Source organism: Vidua macroura, chromosome 2 (assembly GCF_024509145.1).
Source record: "Vidua macroura isolate BioBank_ID:100142 chromosome 2, ASM2450914v1, whole genome shotgun sequence".
In the NCBI taxonomy this organism is placed as follows: Eukaryota; Metazoa; Chordata; class Aves; order Passeriformes; family Viduidae; genus Vidua; species Vidua macroura.
In genome coordinates this window covers 68,259,963-68,277,945 of record NC_071572.1, presented here as the reverse complement: position 1 = coordinate 68,277,945, position 17,983 = coordinate 68,259,963, and the positions used below count along the sequence as shown (strand labels likewise).

Below are 17,983 nucleotides of genomic sequence, written 5' to 3'. Positions count from 1 at the left end.
AAGGCAGTGCTGCTGATTAGTCCCATCAAAGCCTGTAGGGGCACTTTCACCATCCCCTGCCAGGCCAAAGATGGTACTCTCACCCCTCGCACCTGATGGGTATGAGGGCTCTCTACAGCACCTCTCCCTCCTACCACCCTCACCCACGAAGAGCTCAGCCTGCAAAGCTGCAGGCAGAAGAGATGATCCAGGCAGCCCAAGTCCCAACACTTCCTTCTAAAGTAAATTCTTAAAAATAGGTAGATATGCTCTGCTCTCCACAGGATCTCCTCTTTTCCTTGCCCACATACAAGCCAGCCTGTGGCCACTCTGACCTGTGGGTGCATAAAGAGGAAGAGCACTTTGTCTCCTCCTGCTAGGGCCACAGGTCATACATGCAGCGAAGGGAAGCCTCAGCCCTGCTGCTGAGCTTCCTGCACCCTCCTGACAACTCCCTGCAAGCCCCATTTGCTGTGCCAGAGTGGGTGGTGGGCACAACCCAACCTCCAGAGAGAGAAGATCCACTGGCATCACTCGTACCCCAGTGACTACAGTCTGAGAACTGTGCCTCAGAAGACTTGATCTCAGACCTCAAGGAAAGCCACATAGCAGAGATGTGGCAGGGTTTGTAGCCGTGCCCTGGTCATTCATGCTGTGCCTACCGGCAGTGATCCCTGGAGAAGGATGCTTCCCAATATTATCTCCTTTCCAGCTTCTTCCCTTCATTTTAGGTTTAAGGCAGTTTATTTAAAGATATATATTTTTTAAACCTTCCCCTTCTTAAAATCATCTCTTCTTGATAATTTTTTTCAACTGTTTGGTTATTTGTTTGGGTTTTTTTGTTTGGTTTTTTTTTTTTTTTTTTTTTTTTTTTTTTTTGTTTGTTTGTTTGTTTTTTTTACTGACAGCTTTCTATCTGGGGGGCAAGTAACCCTGGCCGAGGCATCTCCCCGCGCTCGGCGCCCCGAGCTCCCAGCGCCCCGCTTCGCCCCCCGGCAGGAGCAGCTCCATCCCTCAGCCAAGCACGCCCCTGCTGCGGACCCGGCCGCCAAAATTCGCCCAGGCACCTTCCGCCGCGCCCCTTTAGCAGAAGGGCAGCCTCTCGGCACCTGAGGAGGGCACGGGCAGCGCAGCCCCGGCCCCGCTGCCCCCTCGCCGGGCACCGCGGGTCCCGGGGCAGGGGGCGGGCGAGAGGAGGTGGCCAGCCCGGTCCCGCCCCGCGGCTCCGCGCCGGGAAGGCGGCGGGAGGGAGCGGGTCGGTCCGGGAGTGAGCGGGACCGTGGACCGGGACCGAGCTTTGCTCTAGGCGGCAGCACCGCCCGACGGGCCGGGGGTAAGTCCTGATTGCTGCCTCCCGCTCCCCTCCCGCCCGGTGCCGGCAGTCCCTTTTCCCGCAGCACCCCCCCTCTCTCCCTACTCCCTACCCGGTTTTCCCCAGCCCCCGGCCCCCCGCGGCATCGCCGGGGCACACGGCAGCCGGGCCCGGGGGCACCACGGGGAGCGGCGCAGCTCCCGCTGCCCCTTGGGTGCGGGAACGGCGGGAGCGGAGCAGCACCCGCAGCTGGAGACCAACCCAAAGCCACCGCCACACCTGGACCCCGCGCTCGGAGCCCGAACCCTTTCCCGCACCTGGACCTGCGTGTGGAGCGGGACAGGCACCCGGACTCCTCCGAAGCAGAGACCCGCGAGAGGAGCGTCCCTTTCCCCCCCTTTCCCCTCCCTCTGCTCTTCCCCACGGCTGCGACCCTTGTCCCCATGGCAGTTTGTCACCCCGTTACCCAGGGTGGTGGGTGTCCTGCCACCCCTCTATGAGGGTATCCAGGTACACTGGTACGTGCCTGGATTGGCAGCGCCCTGGCCAGGTGCAGAGTGAGCAGGACAGGGGAGGGGGGGGGCAGGTTGAGGACAGTCCAGGGATGAGGGACCTGGCAGGGCTGGGAGGGATCGTGGTAGGGAAGACTGACTTTGGGGTGAGAGTCGAAAATAATGCTTGTGGATATAAGAAACAGAAGACAAGACAGGAAACCCACAGCCAAACTGTGTGTTGGGATGCCTTTATGCCTTCTGGTTATATATATTATAGGTGATATTTTGTTCATTCGCTGTTCTGGCCTTGCTTATCACCTAGGCAGCTGCTTTTTCCAGCACTACAGTACCAGCCTTTCCTGGCTCCAGACAATACAGAATTCCCAGAGTGGGAACTGTGTTTGTGCAAGGGACACAGTAAAATGAATCCTTTCTTTGGGTGGCTGCAGCTCAACTGTTTAATGAACAGTCCTGGACCCAGCAGCAGCACTCATGGTACAAGAGATCTTCGTGATCCAGTGGAAAGCTTAACTTCTTTGCCAGGATCATGCAGAAGAAAGATAGAGGAGACAAATACAAGCCATAAGAGATTGTTTCACCCCTGTTCTGAGGGATCTGTGTTCACAAGACATGAGGAAGTTCAGTTTCCATCTCGTTCAACCCTTGTCCTCTCCCAGCTACAAAGCATCAGGGGAGAGTGGCACCTGTTTTAAGGATGAGTCTGTGCCAAGGGGCTGGAGCAATTTATACCCATTACACAGCTACTCCTCCAGGAGCATGGCTGTGCAGCAGCTGTACACCACAGATGCTGCTGTTCAAGGGGTGAGGTGAAACAGAGTCATATTTATACCACTGGCATGGCAATGCTTTGTCCTTGCTTTTCATACCTGTCATACTGATGATGAGTTCAGCAACAGGAGCAGTAGCAAAGGAAAAAAGATACAAGACATTAAATGTCATGGAACAACCTCAGTACAGCAGCTTTCGTATTTCTGGAGAAAATTCCTCCTCTTAAATCAAGGAATGGTAGGTTACTGAAAACAGACTTGAATCTATTGTAACAAAAAGAAATACAGAACACCCTGCAAGCATCTTTTCAGTATTTCATCCCAACTATCAAGCTGGTTTGCTTTTCAGCACAGGAAGCACATCTTCTGGCCAGGCATGGAAAACACAGAGTACAGTATGGGTGGAATAGGAACAGCACCAGAAGTCAACCCTTTAGAAAGCAGGCAGGTCTTGGGACATGCTGCAGGAAAGGAGGAATTCTGGAGGTGGTGCTTGCTGCCAGGCTGCCAAGCACTTGAGTGTGTGAGGCTATTGAAGACATTTTTTGATGAGTGAAGGAAGAGGATACTTCCCAGAAGAAAAGATATAAGTTCCAAATTTTGGCCAAGCCTTAGTATGTTTGGGTGTCTGTGTTGGGTCTTGCTCATCATTTCAAATTGTTGTCTTTCAGGCTGCACTCTTGCCCAGCTGACATGTATTGTGGTGTGGCTTTGGTGCATCTCAAAACCATTGCCCACTTTCCAAACAGCTGCATTGGTTGGTAAGATCCACCTTTCAAATGCACACAGGAGGTGAAATCTTGCATTCTTCTCTTGGTTTGGATTCAGTGAAAAACAGAACAGGCCAACCAAGTCTTTAAGCAAAGCTCTGCCTGTATATGAGCAGAAAAAAGACCTTTCTGATTGGCTTGAAGGAGAATGCATACAGAAAGTATAAAAATCATACCAGTAGCCACAGAGGGTACTGTTTTCCACAGTCATTGCAGAGCTCTGATTTTCAGTCCTCTCTCTTTCTCTTTGCTGTGGCAGCCCCATGGCCCTCTTCACCAGAGCCAGCAGCCATCCTAACGCTACAGACCCCATTCCCTGTGGGGCAAACAGCACCACAGAGCCTGAGTTGCCCCATTCACACACCTACTACGCCCTCTGCTACTGCATCTTGATTCTGGCCATCATCTTTGGAAACGTGCTGGTCTGCTTGGCTGTGCTGAGGGAACGCACCTTGCAAACCACAACCAACTACCTCGTGGTAAGCCTGGCAGTGGCAGATTTGCTGGTGGCTACTTTGGTGATGCCATGGATGGTGTACCTGGAGGTGAGTACCTCTCAGAAATGATCAGCAGAATTCAACCACACCACTGCATGCGTGGTCATGTTCCTAGTGAAGGCTGTAGGAACATTTAGACTGATCTGTGGGGAACAGCCCTGGAGCTGTCCTGCAGGCTGTGTACTGCTTGGGTGTGCTACATGGAATGATTAAAAAAAAAGGAAATAAGTGTGTGTGTGTGGGAAGCCACACACAAGATAGAATTAGACTCTTCAGTTTGATTGCAACTAAAAAATATTATTAGAAGTCAAGTTTTATTTCAGACTGGAATAGTCTATCAGCTCCATTCCTTAATTAAATCACATTATGCTTTGCTTTAGAAAATACTTGGCACTCACTCTTACTGTGGACAGGGTGGGACTGAGGCTCATCTGTGGAGCAGCCTCTGCCCCATACAATGGTCATGATTTGTGAGCACAACACAAGTAGGTCCATTTCCTAGTTGTGTTTGCAGACCCATTCAAGACTAATTTCCATCTGTGGAGTTTGGATAATCAAAGCAGCTGATAGAAGAGTCATACAAACAACAGAGAAGAGAACTCATACCCATCCCAAGCCCGAACTACCAATCCTGGCATTGCACGGGACTTCCTATAGAACTGGGCTGTAGGACTCCAGCAAGACTAAGATTTAAAAAACAGTCCAAAAAGCCCCAAAGTTTTTTCAGTATTTGCTGCTGTTTATGGATCAGCAATGCCATCAATGAAGCAGAAATGGCATCATGCTTCAATACCCCATGAGCCTGAAAGTTGCCAAAAAATCATTCAGTCCCTAAAACCGTGTAGAATACCTATTCATCTACTGAAGGTTTGCCAAACCAGACTTCAGAACTGGCCCTTATTTATGGAGAAGCTTAAGGTGGATGAATGCCTCAGATTTAAATGCCGTTTGTAAAGTTTGTGCTTTACACTCCATTTTTAGAGTCATCAGTGGCCATGAAATGTGTTATTTTATCAGTCATGCAAACCAGAACTGTCTCTTTTTGAGAAATCTTTTGGGAAGGCTGTGACAGAGCAGAGCAGCAACAGGAACATTTTATAGCCTCAAAATCCTCATCTTCTCTTAAGGAGGTTTCTGGCACAGAAGTGCTATTCAGCAGTGTGTCTAGTAATCTTGTGGGGGTCAACATGTGGGTCTGACACACCAATACTGCTGCCCTCTTCTTTACTGATCCCTGGTGCTGTGGCTGCTGCAGCTCACGAAGGTTTCCAAGGCAGTGGCATCAGGGTATCCTGCCCACTGGAGTTTGAGGGTGTTAAACACATCGTTCCGTGTAGTCATTGCACAGATGGAGGAGGACATGTGGCAGCATGGCTGGGAACACCCTCCTCAGTCTTCTCACAACATCCAGTTCTACCTCGAAAGGGGAAGAAAGCTTCAGGAGAAGGTTGTCACTGAGGTCTAATCTGCTGAGACCGTGTGGGAGTCACACTGTCTCCTCATCCCATCTCTCACATGGGAGCAGTGAGACCTAAGCTGCTCTGTGAGCTCCAGGAACTCTACTGGACTGGTGTCAGAGGGAGGACAGAGCTGAGTTACTGCAACTAAGCAGTCCTGACCTCGAGTGCTCTTTGAACTCCCACTGTGCAAACCCACGAGAAGCCAGCCATCTCACAGCTGCAGGAGCCAGCAGCAGCCCCAAGCATCAGCTCTCAAACACAAAACCCTTCAGGGAGCCTGCTTAGGTGCACCACTACTTTCATGCATGCCATTGCCTAATGCAACTTTCCTACTTTCCCATCCATGTGCTCCTCAATGTGGCATCACCATTCGTATTGGAATTGTGGAGATTTTGTTGTTAATTTTAAGAATTCAGGAGAGTGGTAGATAAACATAAGTTTAAAAAGATAATAATTGGGCATTTATAAACTGGAAAGCTTCTTATAGAGTTTGGAAGTTAAAAATAATAACACCACAATTTTGTAGATAAAGCAGACTGGTCGTCAAGGAAGACTGGGTAAAAACCTGACCTGAATAGTCTATGGGGATCTTTAGCATTGTGTTTGATACAGCCAGGATTTCACCCTGGACACTCTTCTGCTGCATAATCACTGAGTGGTAATGAGAGATTGTATCAGCTCATCTCTCTGTAGTTTGCTCTCATCAGCTTTAAGAGATAAATATTTGACCATCCACCTCACCCAGGCAGATGTGAGGATTCATTCAATTAATACCTGGGATATCCTTTGAAATTCCTGGACAAAAAATACCAGAGAGATAAAGAAGAAGTACCCCACCAGCACATGAAAACCAGAAATGCAGACTAGCAGGTTCTAGCTGCTTGTAGCAAAGATGATTAGAACAGATCAATAAAAGGAAGAGCAGAAATAGAATTTTAAAAATTTTGAGCAAGGCATATTATAAAAAGGCTTTTCTTCACTGTTAAATTCTGGAATAAATTCTGAGTTCGTATACCCCACAGGTAAATATTAACTACTTTGCCAACTCCAGCAGAGCTACTCCCTATTTCAGAAGTGGCAGGTGGAAGTGAGAACGGGTTTTAAGCCCAAAGATTTTGATGTCAAGCATCTTCTTACACAAGCTACAGTCTAGTATGCAGGTGGTGTGATCTGATAGCATCATCCTGAGAGGGCTCACTTCTGAGCCATCCCCAACAGCACCTTCTTCAGCTTTAATGGTTCACATTCTTGAGCTCAGTATTTTAACACGCTCAGGACCTTGGAAACTCCCTCAGTTAAGTGCTTGTTCATCTGCTGGGTTAGCAGCAGCTGGCTTTCTTGTGAACACCTGCCACTGGCTTCATAAAATATTCTTCAGATTCCACAGCTCACACAGAAACTGCATTGCTTTTTGCCTCAAACTGCAGAAACATCCCTTACTGGGTCCCACTGCAAAGGCTTCCAGCACTTTTTTTTAATATATTTTGAGGTGCTCAATCATATCTCAAAATCTGAAACTAAAGTAAAACCAGTGTAGTGTTTCTTTGGAAGCTGAACCTACCCATTAAGGTCCCTAATCTCAGATGGACAGCCTTCAGTCTGCATGTCTTGTAGCTCACCTGTGCAGAAAAGCTCAATGGTTTTGGTTTGACATTTTCCCCTTTACTTACTTTTTTATAAGAAGGAGCACCACCATTTTCAAGAGAACTGGAGAAGCAAGCACATCTCCCTTCTGCATTCTGCAAGCCAATTCCCATTTCCTTCCCCTGCATTCATTGAGGGTCAGAGGGTCTAATCGAAGACTGCCTTGTTCAATACCTGATTTCTGAAATGTAGCAGCTGGGTCCAGCAGAGAATACCCTAAAGACACAGCTCACCTCAGCAAGTTTCTGTGCCCATGTGTGGGAATGCTGCCACTATCAAAACCATTTACATTTCTCAGGATTATTTCTTAAACAGCTCTCACAGAGTGAATTTTATATTTGTACAAGTGTTTCTCTCTGCAGAGGGCTGCATCCTTCCTAGGCACCAACACTCACAGGGTTGATCCACTGCCGGAGAAGCCAAGCTTACTTGTGGCACCCTCTCCAGTATGGTCTGGGATGGGTATTTTTGAATGGGTTTTAAAAAGCTCCAAGGATGGATCCTGCACAGACTTACCAAGCAACTGGCTCCACTTCCCCACTGTCCCTGTAGTCAGAAAAGTAACCTTCATAACGTGTTTGCACCTTTCTTCCAGCTCATTCCTGTTGCCTCTTGTCGTCTGACCACACCACTGCTGTGAAAAACCCAGCTCCATCTTCTTAGCAACTTGCCTTCAACCTTTTCAATAACCTCCCACTAGGCACCAGAGGGCTGCTAGTCTCCCACCCCTCAAAGCCATCTCTTTTCCAGACTGAAAAAGTCCTGCTCCCTTAGCTGGTCCTCACAGCTGCCCCAGCCCCTGTGGATTGTTTTGGTGGCTCTCCACTGGACTCACTCCTGTTTATCAATGGTTTTCCTCTACTGATGCCTTAAAACCAGATGCAGTATTCCAGATGTTGTCTAAATGTGAGCAGAGAGACCAGGAACTAGTGGCAGTTTCTGATTGCTTCCCAGGATCCAGCTGAAACAGCAGGATCTACAGGGCTGAAGGCTAAAATCCAGGCTCTTTCCCAAGCATGGACTTTCCCCCTTTTTTCTCTCCTCCTCCCCCATTCAGGTAGGACTGGTTTTGTTTGCAGCTGAACAAGGAGGCAGCCTGCCCTCCATCTCCTACAAGGAGTGGGCACTGAGGCAAACCACCTCCCTGGGAATCAGGCTGTCATCCCAACCCCAAGGACAGCAGGAACATGCTTGGAACAATGCTTGTCAATCAAAAAGGTCGTTGTCAAGAACTTGGTGGCTGCTCCAAAACCCACTTTTCTCCATTGCTAAGACTGGCTGTGGCTGAGCTTTCACAACCACGCTCTTCAGATTAAAAATTCAAAACAACCACAACAGCTTGGTGGCAACTCAAGCCCCTTTATCTGAGTGGCCTGCAAGTTCTCACACAGATCTAATAATCAAAATCTGTAACTAAGAATTCAGGTAATGTTTTTGAGAAGCCTCAGTCTCAGATCTCAGTTTCATACATAAATGCAAAAAATTTGCAGCACTTTTCCAGCTCGCTGCCTGCAAAAGCACTCTGGCAGCTAAGCTGAGAAAGACTTTCAGCCCTTAGATTTTCTCAGATAATCATTAATCAAAGGATAAATACAGTGATACCAAATTTAAATCAATTTTTTGTGTTAGGCCTTGAGAGAAGGGATAGCTGCTGTTTCTTCTCCCTGCCTCCCTCTGCAAGAGCAAAAAAAGGATTGAAATTAAAGTGAGGCTCCTTCTCCACATGAGAAGATAACACAGATAACTGCTGCGTTATCTTGCACACAACACAGGTGCCTCAGTTTCCCTCTGCCCATCACTGTGGAGCTCCTCCAGCTGCTGAGACACTTGGAAGAGAGCAGCTCCTCACACATAACTTGTCAGGACCTGGTGCAGAGCAAGGCTGACAGTTTTCTGTCACTGGCACAGGTGACCGGAGGGGTCTGGACGTTCAGCCGTATTTGTTGCGATATCTTCGTAACCATGGATGTAATGATGTGCACAGCCAGCATTCTGAACCTCTGTGCCATCAGCATTGACAGGTGAGACACAGCAGCATCCAGGGGGACAGCCTGGATATGGGGGCAGCCCTGTGCCCCAGTGGGGCAGGGACAAAGAAGTGGGGTGAGCACAGACAGCATTGGTGTCTTCAGGACAACAAAGCCCTGAAGGTCTGTCCCTGCCACTACTGCTGTTAATGTGGCTCTGCTCACATTGTGCAAGAAGAGGTCTGCACTGGAGGGCAGGGAGACATAAGCAATAAAACATCCCCAGTAGATGGTCAACCACATCCTCGAGCTTTTTAAAGGCAGGAACCACAATTGGTCATCCAAGTCCCACTGAGTGTCGAAGAGGGTTTCTCCTTCTGGAGATCTCACTCATGAAGCTTTAATAAACAAAATCCTACCATATTCACAGGGAGAGATGAAGATTATTGCTGTGTAATCTTGAGTTTTGGTCTGGTTTTCTGCATTTTAAAACTGAGCCTATTTTAAGCAATGCTGAGGGCTGGGAGCCAAAACCTTGGCACATGTGATCCTACTGGGACCAGGGAATGAGGGAAGGGAAAAATACTGCATGCTATACCTTTGTAATGTGTAGTTCAAGGATAATAATGCAAGGCAGCTCTCAGTACTGCTTTGGTCTGGTGTTCCTCCATGGGAATCTGTATCCCCATTTCAGTTTGGCTCTGTCTGCAAAATGCAGCCCCCAGGCTCTCCTAAAGATGAGACTCCTGTGCCTTCCAAATCCTTGCCCTGCTGAGCTGCATCTCCTGGAGCACCCCAGCAACTGAAGGTCCTTGACAACCTGCCCCAGGCAATGCTCTGCCTGTCAGGCTAACACCAGACTAGACAGCTGAGACAGAGAGAGTTTAGTAGTTTGTGGTTACTCCAGAGAGTGCTCTTGCACAGCAGTGCCCATATAACTTTAGGGGCTTGAGGGTTAGGGATTTCCTGGAGTTTCTTGATCCGTCTGGTAGCCCAAACCTTGTAGCTTCGCATGCTGTGGGTTCTGCTGAGCATTTCTCTGCACTGCTGCCAACTAACTCTGATTTCCTCTGTTCCTCCCCCCAATGCCCCACTTACCGTTTCTACAAATTGCTGTTCCCATCATCTGATTTTCTCTACTTTCCTCTTCTATTTCCTCACCACATTCACCATCATCTTCCCTGTGTTGCTTTCACTTCTCCTTTTAAAAACCTGGTCCTTTCCCTCCCTCCTTCCTCCGCCTCCTCTTCCTGGAGCTGGTTTGGTCTGCAGATACACCGCAGTGGTGAAACCAGTTCAGTACCAGTACAGCACTGGGCAGAGCTCCTGCAGGAGGGTCTCTCTCATGATTGTGATAGTCTGGATGCTGGCATTTGCAGTGTCATGCCCTCTCCTCTTTGGCTTCAATACTACAGGTAGGTGATATCCCGAACTATAGCACGCAAGAGGGGTTGGCAGTGGAGCTGCCCTGTGTATGGCCAGGTCATTTAGCATGGTCCTGCACATTTGCCAAGTTACAGGAAATTTTAAGGAACTGGAAAGCACACTGTGAAGGGAGAGAAAAATCCCCATGCGCTCTTGTCTATAAACTTGCCATTTGCTCAGGCAGACACTGACTATCGCTCTAAAGGGCAAACCTGCCTGCTCTACTGCCAAATCAATGCCCATCAAGGTGTCCAGCTCCTCAGATTCCTATCAAACAATCACTTTGAGCTCATGGAGCAAAACGTGCAGCACATACAGCACACACACACACACCAGACTTAACGGCATCTTGCCGATATCAACAGGTTCAGAAGCACAGTTTTGACTCTGATACAGAATACACTTCTAAACAGCAAGGATTGCATATAGCATTGCTTGTTAGAGACCTCCTTCCTTCCTATCCAGCTGGCTGTCTGCTTCCTTAACTAATCCCTTGAGAAGGGCAAACAATTTAGCCTCCACCTTGGAAGCAGGTTAGTCTTTTTCCTTTCCCTCAGCTAGGGCAACACAGCCTCCCTGGAGGCAGAAGAGCAGGGGAGCCTTCCTTCACACTGAGTCACAGGCAGAAGCCTCTGCTCCCCATCCATCCTCTCCCCAGTGCTTGAGGCAGGAAAGGGATGGGAGTGGGAAATTCTGCTGCCCCCCTCTGCCTGGTTCAGACGGTGGATGCGCACTCTGCATCTAGACAGCTCAGAGGCTGTCAAAGGAATAGGAGAAAGGATGGGAACAGACATGAGAGAAGAGAACAGAGCTGTTGACCGGAAGAGCAGTAGCCAGTAGCATGCTGGCTACTGCTAGATGGCCCTGTGTTGGGTTCATTTTAAGCATCACTTAGGTAATTGGGCAAGCCAGAGCATAATCTGCACTCCTTAGACTGTCTTTGCCCCCAGCCACCTTTTGTCTCAGTTACAGCTTATGGGCTGTAACTGGCCAACACACCAGAGCCTCCTTGTACTAAACCAAATCAGCTTAGCCACTCCTCTCTTTCTCTCTCTCTCTTCCTTCCCAGGGGATCCCAGTGTCTGTTCCATATCCAACCCTAGTTTTGTCATCTACTCCTCTTTGGTGTCCTTCTACCTCCCCTTCATGGTGACCCTGCTGCTCTATGTCCGGATTTACCTCGTGCTCAGACAGAGGCAAAAGAAGCGAACCCTCACCCGGCAGGGCAGCCAGAGCATCAGCACCAAACCATGTTATGCTCACCAAGTAAGAGCCATGTGAACCCAGCAGGAGCTGTCAAAAAGGAGAGGAATGCATCATCTCTTCTCCTCAAAGGGTTAAAACACAGAACAGAAAGCATAAGGAGGGACATGACATGTTTTCATCCCATCCATTGCTCATACACCATAGTATTTGAGGTGCAGAAGCTCCAATTAAATCCTTTTCAGACCTCTAGAAAGAGAATATTTCCTGTGTATCTCTGCCCTCTAGAAGTGGCAAGAATTTTTTTCAGTATTTCTTCAGAGCAGGGTTTTCTCAGCCATGCATAAGTCTTCATTTTTTCTCATAATTTCTTCATTTATTGATTTTAATGTCTTCATTTACTGAATTTCCTCTATGAATCTTCACTTTCAGGGCTTCACAGGCTTTAACCTCTGTTATTAAAATAAAAAACCCTCTTCATCTAACAAACTTAAGAGGGCAAAATACTCATGGTGCATGCAACATTTGTTCCACTGACCTTTCTAGATGAAATATCTGCAACCATGGGAACCAACACAACAGTTTGAAAGGAATTACCTGGTCATACATATCCACTCCTTTCACCCAATGAAGCTACATTGAAAGGGTGGGGATGCTGAGGGGAGCAGAGCCAACAGAAAAATACAGATGAGAGTTTAGCAGAGCAGGTATTCCTGCTCTTACTGTTCTCATGCTTCTCTTGGGTGGGATGGAGGCAAAGAGTTGTCAACTGCTGGTTCACCCCCAGGTCAGTGCAGAGGACATGGTGCAATGTAAGAGGCGAGTGAGGCTAAGGATAACTCTTACTAGTTCCCTCATCATCCTCTGGTCCAATGAGCAGTTTGGATGGTTTCCAGTTCCTCTGTGGCATCATCTTTTGCAGGAACACATGGAGAGGAAAGCTTTGCCAAACAGATGCCAAGGCACGTTTTCCCCCTGTCTTTCACTCAAATGCACAGGCCAGGAGATGTCTACAAAAAGGAGGTTGCTGACTGTCTTCAGCCTGGAGCGGTACCGAAGCTTCTGCCACGAGGCATCCCTCACCAAGGCACCAGGGACTACCCAAACCAGCAGGTGGGAAGAGAGGAGGAGCAGGAAGCGAGCAGTGGAGGTACGGAGGCTCAACAATGGTAGAACCATCAGCAGCTTGAGGCTGGCCCAGCAGCAGCCCCGACTGATACAGCTGCGGGAGAGGAAGGCTACACAGATGCTGGCAATTGTCCTGGGTGAGTGAGAGCCATTCTGCCTGCAGGGTGCAAGGGGTGATGGTTTGGGAAGTCCAGGAGCACAGAATCTCCTAATACAATATTGAGATTAAAAAAAAAAATGCAAGCTGGGCCTTGGCTTCAGCTGTTACTGCTTCACAAACTCAGGAGAGACAGTAGTGGGACATTTAGAGATCTAGAATAATGCTCCCAAATGTTGAGAGCCACCTATGTTAGTGTTTTATTTTGTTACCCTTGTGTTTAAAATCAGTGGTCAGCAAGCACTACTAAAGGGAGCAACAGCCAATGCCTTTGCTTTTCCTTTTTGTTTGTTTTACTATTACAAGGCTGGAACAATCCTAAGTTCCCATACATGCAGAAGCTCTTAGATCTGATTACAGAAGGGGAAACTGAGGCAAGGAACTGCAGAGGAACCAGTTCATACAGCTGGGTAGAGAAGCCAGGAGACTGGAGTCCCTGTCACCTGCTGTGGTCACCAGATGCACTGTTCCCCCCACCATTAACTCAGTAGTAGCACAGAAATAAAGCAGCCTTCATCCTAACTGATTAAAGCAGCTGAGGCTTTCCCTCAAAGTTTTGGCTGCTTGCTTTTGTCTGTCATCAGACCACTTCCAAAGTTCCATACACTCACAAAGCTGGTCCCAAGGAGCCCAAGCTTTTGCCAAATCCCTCTGTGACAGGAATAAACGTGGCCTTCAGTGTTTGTGAAACAGAAACATCATGGAAATAGTGAGGGGCTGGAGGGAGAGGTCACCAGTGCAGGCCCCTTTCCAAATACTTGCTGCTCTAAACTCATGGATTGTTTTCTGCCTCTCTCTAAACCCAGGGGCATTCATAGTCTGCTGGCTGCCCTTCTTCTTGATTCACATCCTCAATGCCCACTGCCCATCCTGCCACGTGCCTCCAGGGCTTTACAGTGCCAGCACCTGGCTCGGGTATGTCAACAGTGCCCTCAACCCCATCATCTACACAACCTTCAACACTGACTTCCGCAAAGCCTTCCTCAAGATCCTCTGCTGCTGACTGTGGGGCTACACCGGGCTGCATGGGTCTGTAGCAGCCCCCTGGGAGGAGAAAAAGACAGGGACAAGCCAGTGAGTCCCTCAGTGCTGGGCACAGTCCTGGGTGTGCAGCAGATCAGCCACCACAGTGCATCGCTCCTGGGAGCTGACAGGCTTGCAGGGCACATGCAACCCAAACACAGATGGCATCCCTCATCTCTGCTGCCTACATGCTGGAAATGCATTTGCCCTCCCACAGCTGGAGCCTCAGCCTGCAGAAGGCACCCAGCTCATGCACAGCAGTCCGAGTAAGAGGACAGAACGACTTCTTTGATAAGGATCCTGATCTCTTCAGTCAGGAGCCAAGAGTGAAAACTGGACAAGGAAACTTAGAAAAGGAGCACTGATGGAGAAATAACAACTTTCCTGTTGTTTCCATCAAGAGGTTTGCCTGTAAAACTGGGTCAGTCTAAGTGCTTGAGAAAATCGCCCTAGTTGCAAATTAAATCTTCCCTTGTGCTGCCAGCTTGTATTTTACTGCTCCTTGCAATGTAGAGAGGTGGCTGTTCTCCCTCTGGTATGTCAGCTCACATGACAAGTGCAACACTACCCCAGAGTCCCCTCTCCTCCTGACCCAAGGACCAGTGATAGATTGGCCACTACTTAACTACCACACACCCCAGTGATCTACTGGGGCCACCAAGAGAACAAGGCTCTTGATAGCTGCCATAGATTCAAACCTGTTTTTTCAGCTGGTTGCATGCACCCTGTCTCTAAACTTGTTCATGATCTCCTTGGAACCAATCTTCACCTGTGCTCCTCTCCTGACAGGAGCACTGCTAGATTTAGGGTTTGTACCACCTGGCTGCTGCAGTAACTGTTTCATAACATTCCTCCCAGTAAGAAGGGACATTTGCATTTGGATTAGCCCCAGGACTCTCCCTGACGCCCCTTGCCAATACTCTTGTCTTCACATATGGCATCTCTATATCCCAGCATCCAGGAGCTGGCCAAATACAGTCTGGCCATGGTCTCCTTTCCCAGCAGTATTCTACAAAGCCATCTCCAGTAGTTCCTGGATGAAAAAAACAGACAAGACTTGACGTCCTGTAAGCTGGTCTTGTGTCAGGGCACTGTAATGCTCTTCCCCTCACATAGACAAACCTGGAATGGGCCAGAGAGCCTCAGCTTGGTTCTCTCATTTTGCCCCCTTGCTGTACTGGATCAGAGGCTTCAGCTCTCACTCCCAGGACCTGGCTTAGTTGTGCTGTCAGCCACGCTCGTTTGATAGCTTTGGGCATAACTCTGTGTGCTGCTCCTGCCTGTGTCCATGCCACAGCTTTTCCATCTGGGAAGGGCTTCCTTTCTTTCCTAATATGAAGCCAAAGCCATTGTCCTCTGCCTCCAGAGCTTATAGCAGAGCTCTAGCTGCTACTTTGGTTTGTCTGGGTTTTGGGAGGAGGATCTTGTGGAGAGCTTGTCATTTGCCTGGGCAGGTGCCCTCCATACTGCATTGTAACTCCCTTAACCCAATAAAACACAAGTGTAATTGGAAGTTTTGGTATCTTTGTGATTAATGTACCTTCTTCCATAAACCTTTTGTCATCAGTAGCCCTCTTCACACTTTCCCTGTAAAAAATTATTATCTGCCTGGACACCCACAAGAAGTCTTTATTATTACTTGCATTTTCCGTGCAACTGGGCTGCTGTAAGCACTTCCAGCAGATGAATTCTGGAAATACAGTCAGCTCGTTTCCCAGTTATGCCAGGCAGACATGCAGTAGTGTTACTCCATCTGCTCAAAGATGCTGGATAGCATGGGAGGCACTCAGCGCAGAGGATGGGGGAGGTATGAATCGAGTGAACCAACCTGTGGACAGACTGCCACTCCAGAAATACTCATGAAGATGTTTCATAACAGAGATCACCAGTCCAGTTGCTTTATACAACCATTGTCATAAAGGAGGAAATTAAAAGAAAGATCTTTTAAAGGATGACTAGGTCCATTTCAAGACCTGGTCTAGCATCTCTCAGGGGTCAGTTTGATCTTACTTGAATTTGAACTGGTTCTTCAAGGAGTGATCCCCAAGATGATTCATGATAGAGGTAAGAACAGGAGTTGTGGCAGAAAACTAAGCAGCATTTTGGTGTCCACACAGCTATAAGGGATGGGGAAAATTCTGTATCTAAACATATGGTCCTTTCTTTACTAAGATCTGAGCTACCAGGTCACAGAACTGACTAGAGACAAAAAAAACCCACAAAACAACAACAACAAAAAAAGGACAGCACAATTACAAAATTACAATTATACACGCAATTACAAAAACTCAACTCAGAACCAAAACAATCTCTGTCTCCCCCTCCCTCTAGTGCTGCTTGAGCACCATGCTCAGTTTTCCTCTGTCAATATGAACATAGGTGATCCCATAGAAAATGCCAAGGAACAGAAGAAATCAAACGTGCAAGCAGTTGATGCCCCTCCACCCACTCCAGCAAGCCAGAGAGATTGCTGAGGGCCCCCCAAGACACACCCCCACTCAATACTTACAGCAGAGTAATATGCGTTCTAATTTTCCAACTGCTCAATGTCTCCTACTAACCGTAATTTTCTACATTTTCCTCCTTGCTGTTTTGTTTTCCCTGCCTCCACAACTGACTGGGAGAGGTGAGCTGTGACGCTGTGCTCTGCATTCTGTGGGGATTCATTTACATGCTGATATTCACAGAAAAGCCTTTGGATAATGCAGAAACCTCTCCTGCAGAGAGAAGAAGGGAGCTCAGGGGCAGCCACAGGTTGCTGTGGCAGCAGGGCTGGGCAGGTGTGCAGGTGCAGCACGGGGCCCTGCAGGGTGTGCTCACCTCCACCAGCCCCACCAGGCAACTGATATGGGACACCTCAGGTCCCCTGTGCTGGAAGACATTTGTAAACAAGAGAGCAGCCAGGAAGCAGCTCCACCGTAGCTGAGGAGAGTTAAGACCCTTTGGAGATGAAGGAGAGCTGGCAACACACACTGGGAAGATCAGCCCCACCCCCACAAGGTACAAGGCAGCCATCCAAGTACTCCCTGTCTAGACACATTTACAGCACCCCTGAGAAATGGACTGAAAACCACCATTTATCCCCTACATCCACCTTCTCCCAGCTCACAGAGCCATGGGCTGTGGCTCAGCTGCAGGAACCCAGATGAATGAGCCACTGAGCCCACATATCCCACAGTTTGCTATTCCACATGTAGCTGGGGCTCCCCATCTGTGACAGATGTGCCACATGTTGCACGTGTTCAGGTTCAGGTCTAGGACGAAAACCGTAAGTAACCCAAGTTACTAAAATCCTGAATGGTACCAGGCACTGAACTGAAGCCATCCAGAGTTAAAATCAAAAGCTCTTATGTTGAGTTTTACACTGCAAAATACAAACAGAGAAGAAACCATAAAACACTCTCCTTGTCAGAGGCACAACAGGCACCAGATCATGCAAGAATCTTTAAGCAGAAGAGCACAAAGGTCCATGGGCCATAAAACTAAACAATCTTCCATGAGAAAAAAGCTGATGCCTGGAAAGGCAAGGAATTTATGGAGGAGGTGGGTTTCACCTGCCACCAAAGACCAATGCTCTGCAGGTGACACTGTTCAGTGAATATACTGCAGGTACCTTGCAGCAGCTGTTGGACATGTTGTTTTAACAGTCCCAGCTTCAGATATTAAAATCCACTTGCCAGACTACAAGGACAAAGCAAAGTCTTGGCAGAAAAATCTCACTTCTCCAGGTAGTCCTTCTTAGGTCCCTTAGGGGCTGGGCTGGCCTGGCCAGATACTCAGCTGAGCTCAGCTGGACCCCACTGTGGGGCTAGGCACAGGGAGCTTCCCCCTTGGGAAGAGGAGGGAGTACACCTGGAGTCTGCCTCTCTGAGGAGGATTGGAGTGACAGGGGGTTCTCTGTTCCCAGCTGAGGCCAGCACAACCTGCCCAGGATGGCAGCTCCTCTGGAAGACAGAGCTTGGCTGCAACTTATTGCTGTTGCTGATGTTCTCTGAAGAATGTCTAATCAATGCCAGCATTTCAAGGAAGGATCAACAGCCTGCAGGCTGCTGATCTGGTGACACTCAGAAAACTACAAATAGGAATTGTGGACAACCCAGAGAACACTGGTAGCAATCTGATTAGTTTCAGCTAAG

At 48.5% G+C, this 17,983-nt stretch overlaps 1 protein-coding gene across 1 annotated transcript; it reads left to right on the top strand.

The window, feature by feature from the left end:
- The first annotated feature begins 1,215 nt into the window (after positions 1–1,215).
- On the top strand, positions 1,216–15,311 carry DRD3 (dopamine receptor D3). The gene is made up of 7 exons (XM_053970316.1): positions 1,216–1,312; positions 3,603–3,888; positions 8,853–8,965; positions 10,184–10,326; positions 11,406–11,602; positions 12,462–12,804; positions 13,631–15,311. The coding sequence occupies exons 2-7, from the start codon at positions 3,607–3,609 to the stop codon at positions 13,825–13,827; spliced, it is 1,275 nt and encodes a 424-aa protein (XP_053826291.1). The 5' UTR covers positions 1,216–1,312; positions 3,603–3,606; the 3' UTR covers positions 13,828–15,311.
- Positions 15,312–17,983: the final 2,672 nt, after the last annotated feature.

Bases quoted from the DNA above. Each gene is read 5' to 3' on its own strand.
- DRD3 (XM_053970316.1), top strand. From the start codon at position 3,607: ATGGCCCTCTTCACCAGAGCCAGCAGCCATCCTAACGCTACAGACCCC. The intron at 11,603-12,461 runs GTAAGAGCCATG...CATCTTTTGCAG, and splicing joins AACCATGTTATGCTCACCAA to GAACACATGGAGAGGAAAGC. The intron at 12,805-13,630 runs GTGAGTGAGAGC...CTCTAAACCCAG, and splicing joins GATGCTGGCAATTGTCCTGG to GGGCATTCATAGTCTGCTGG.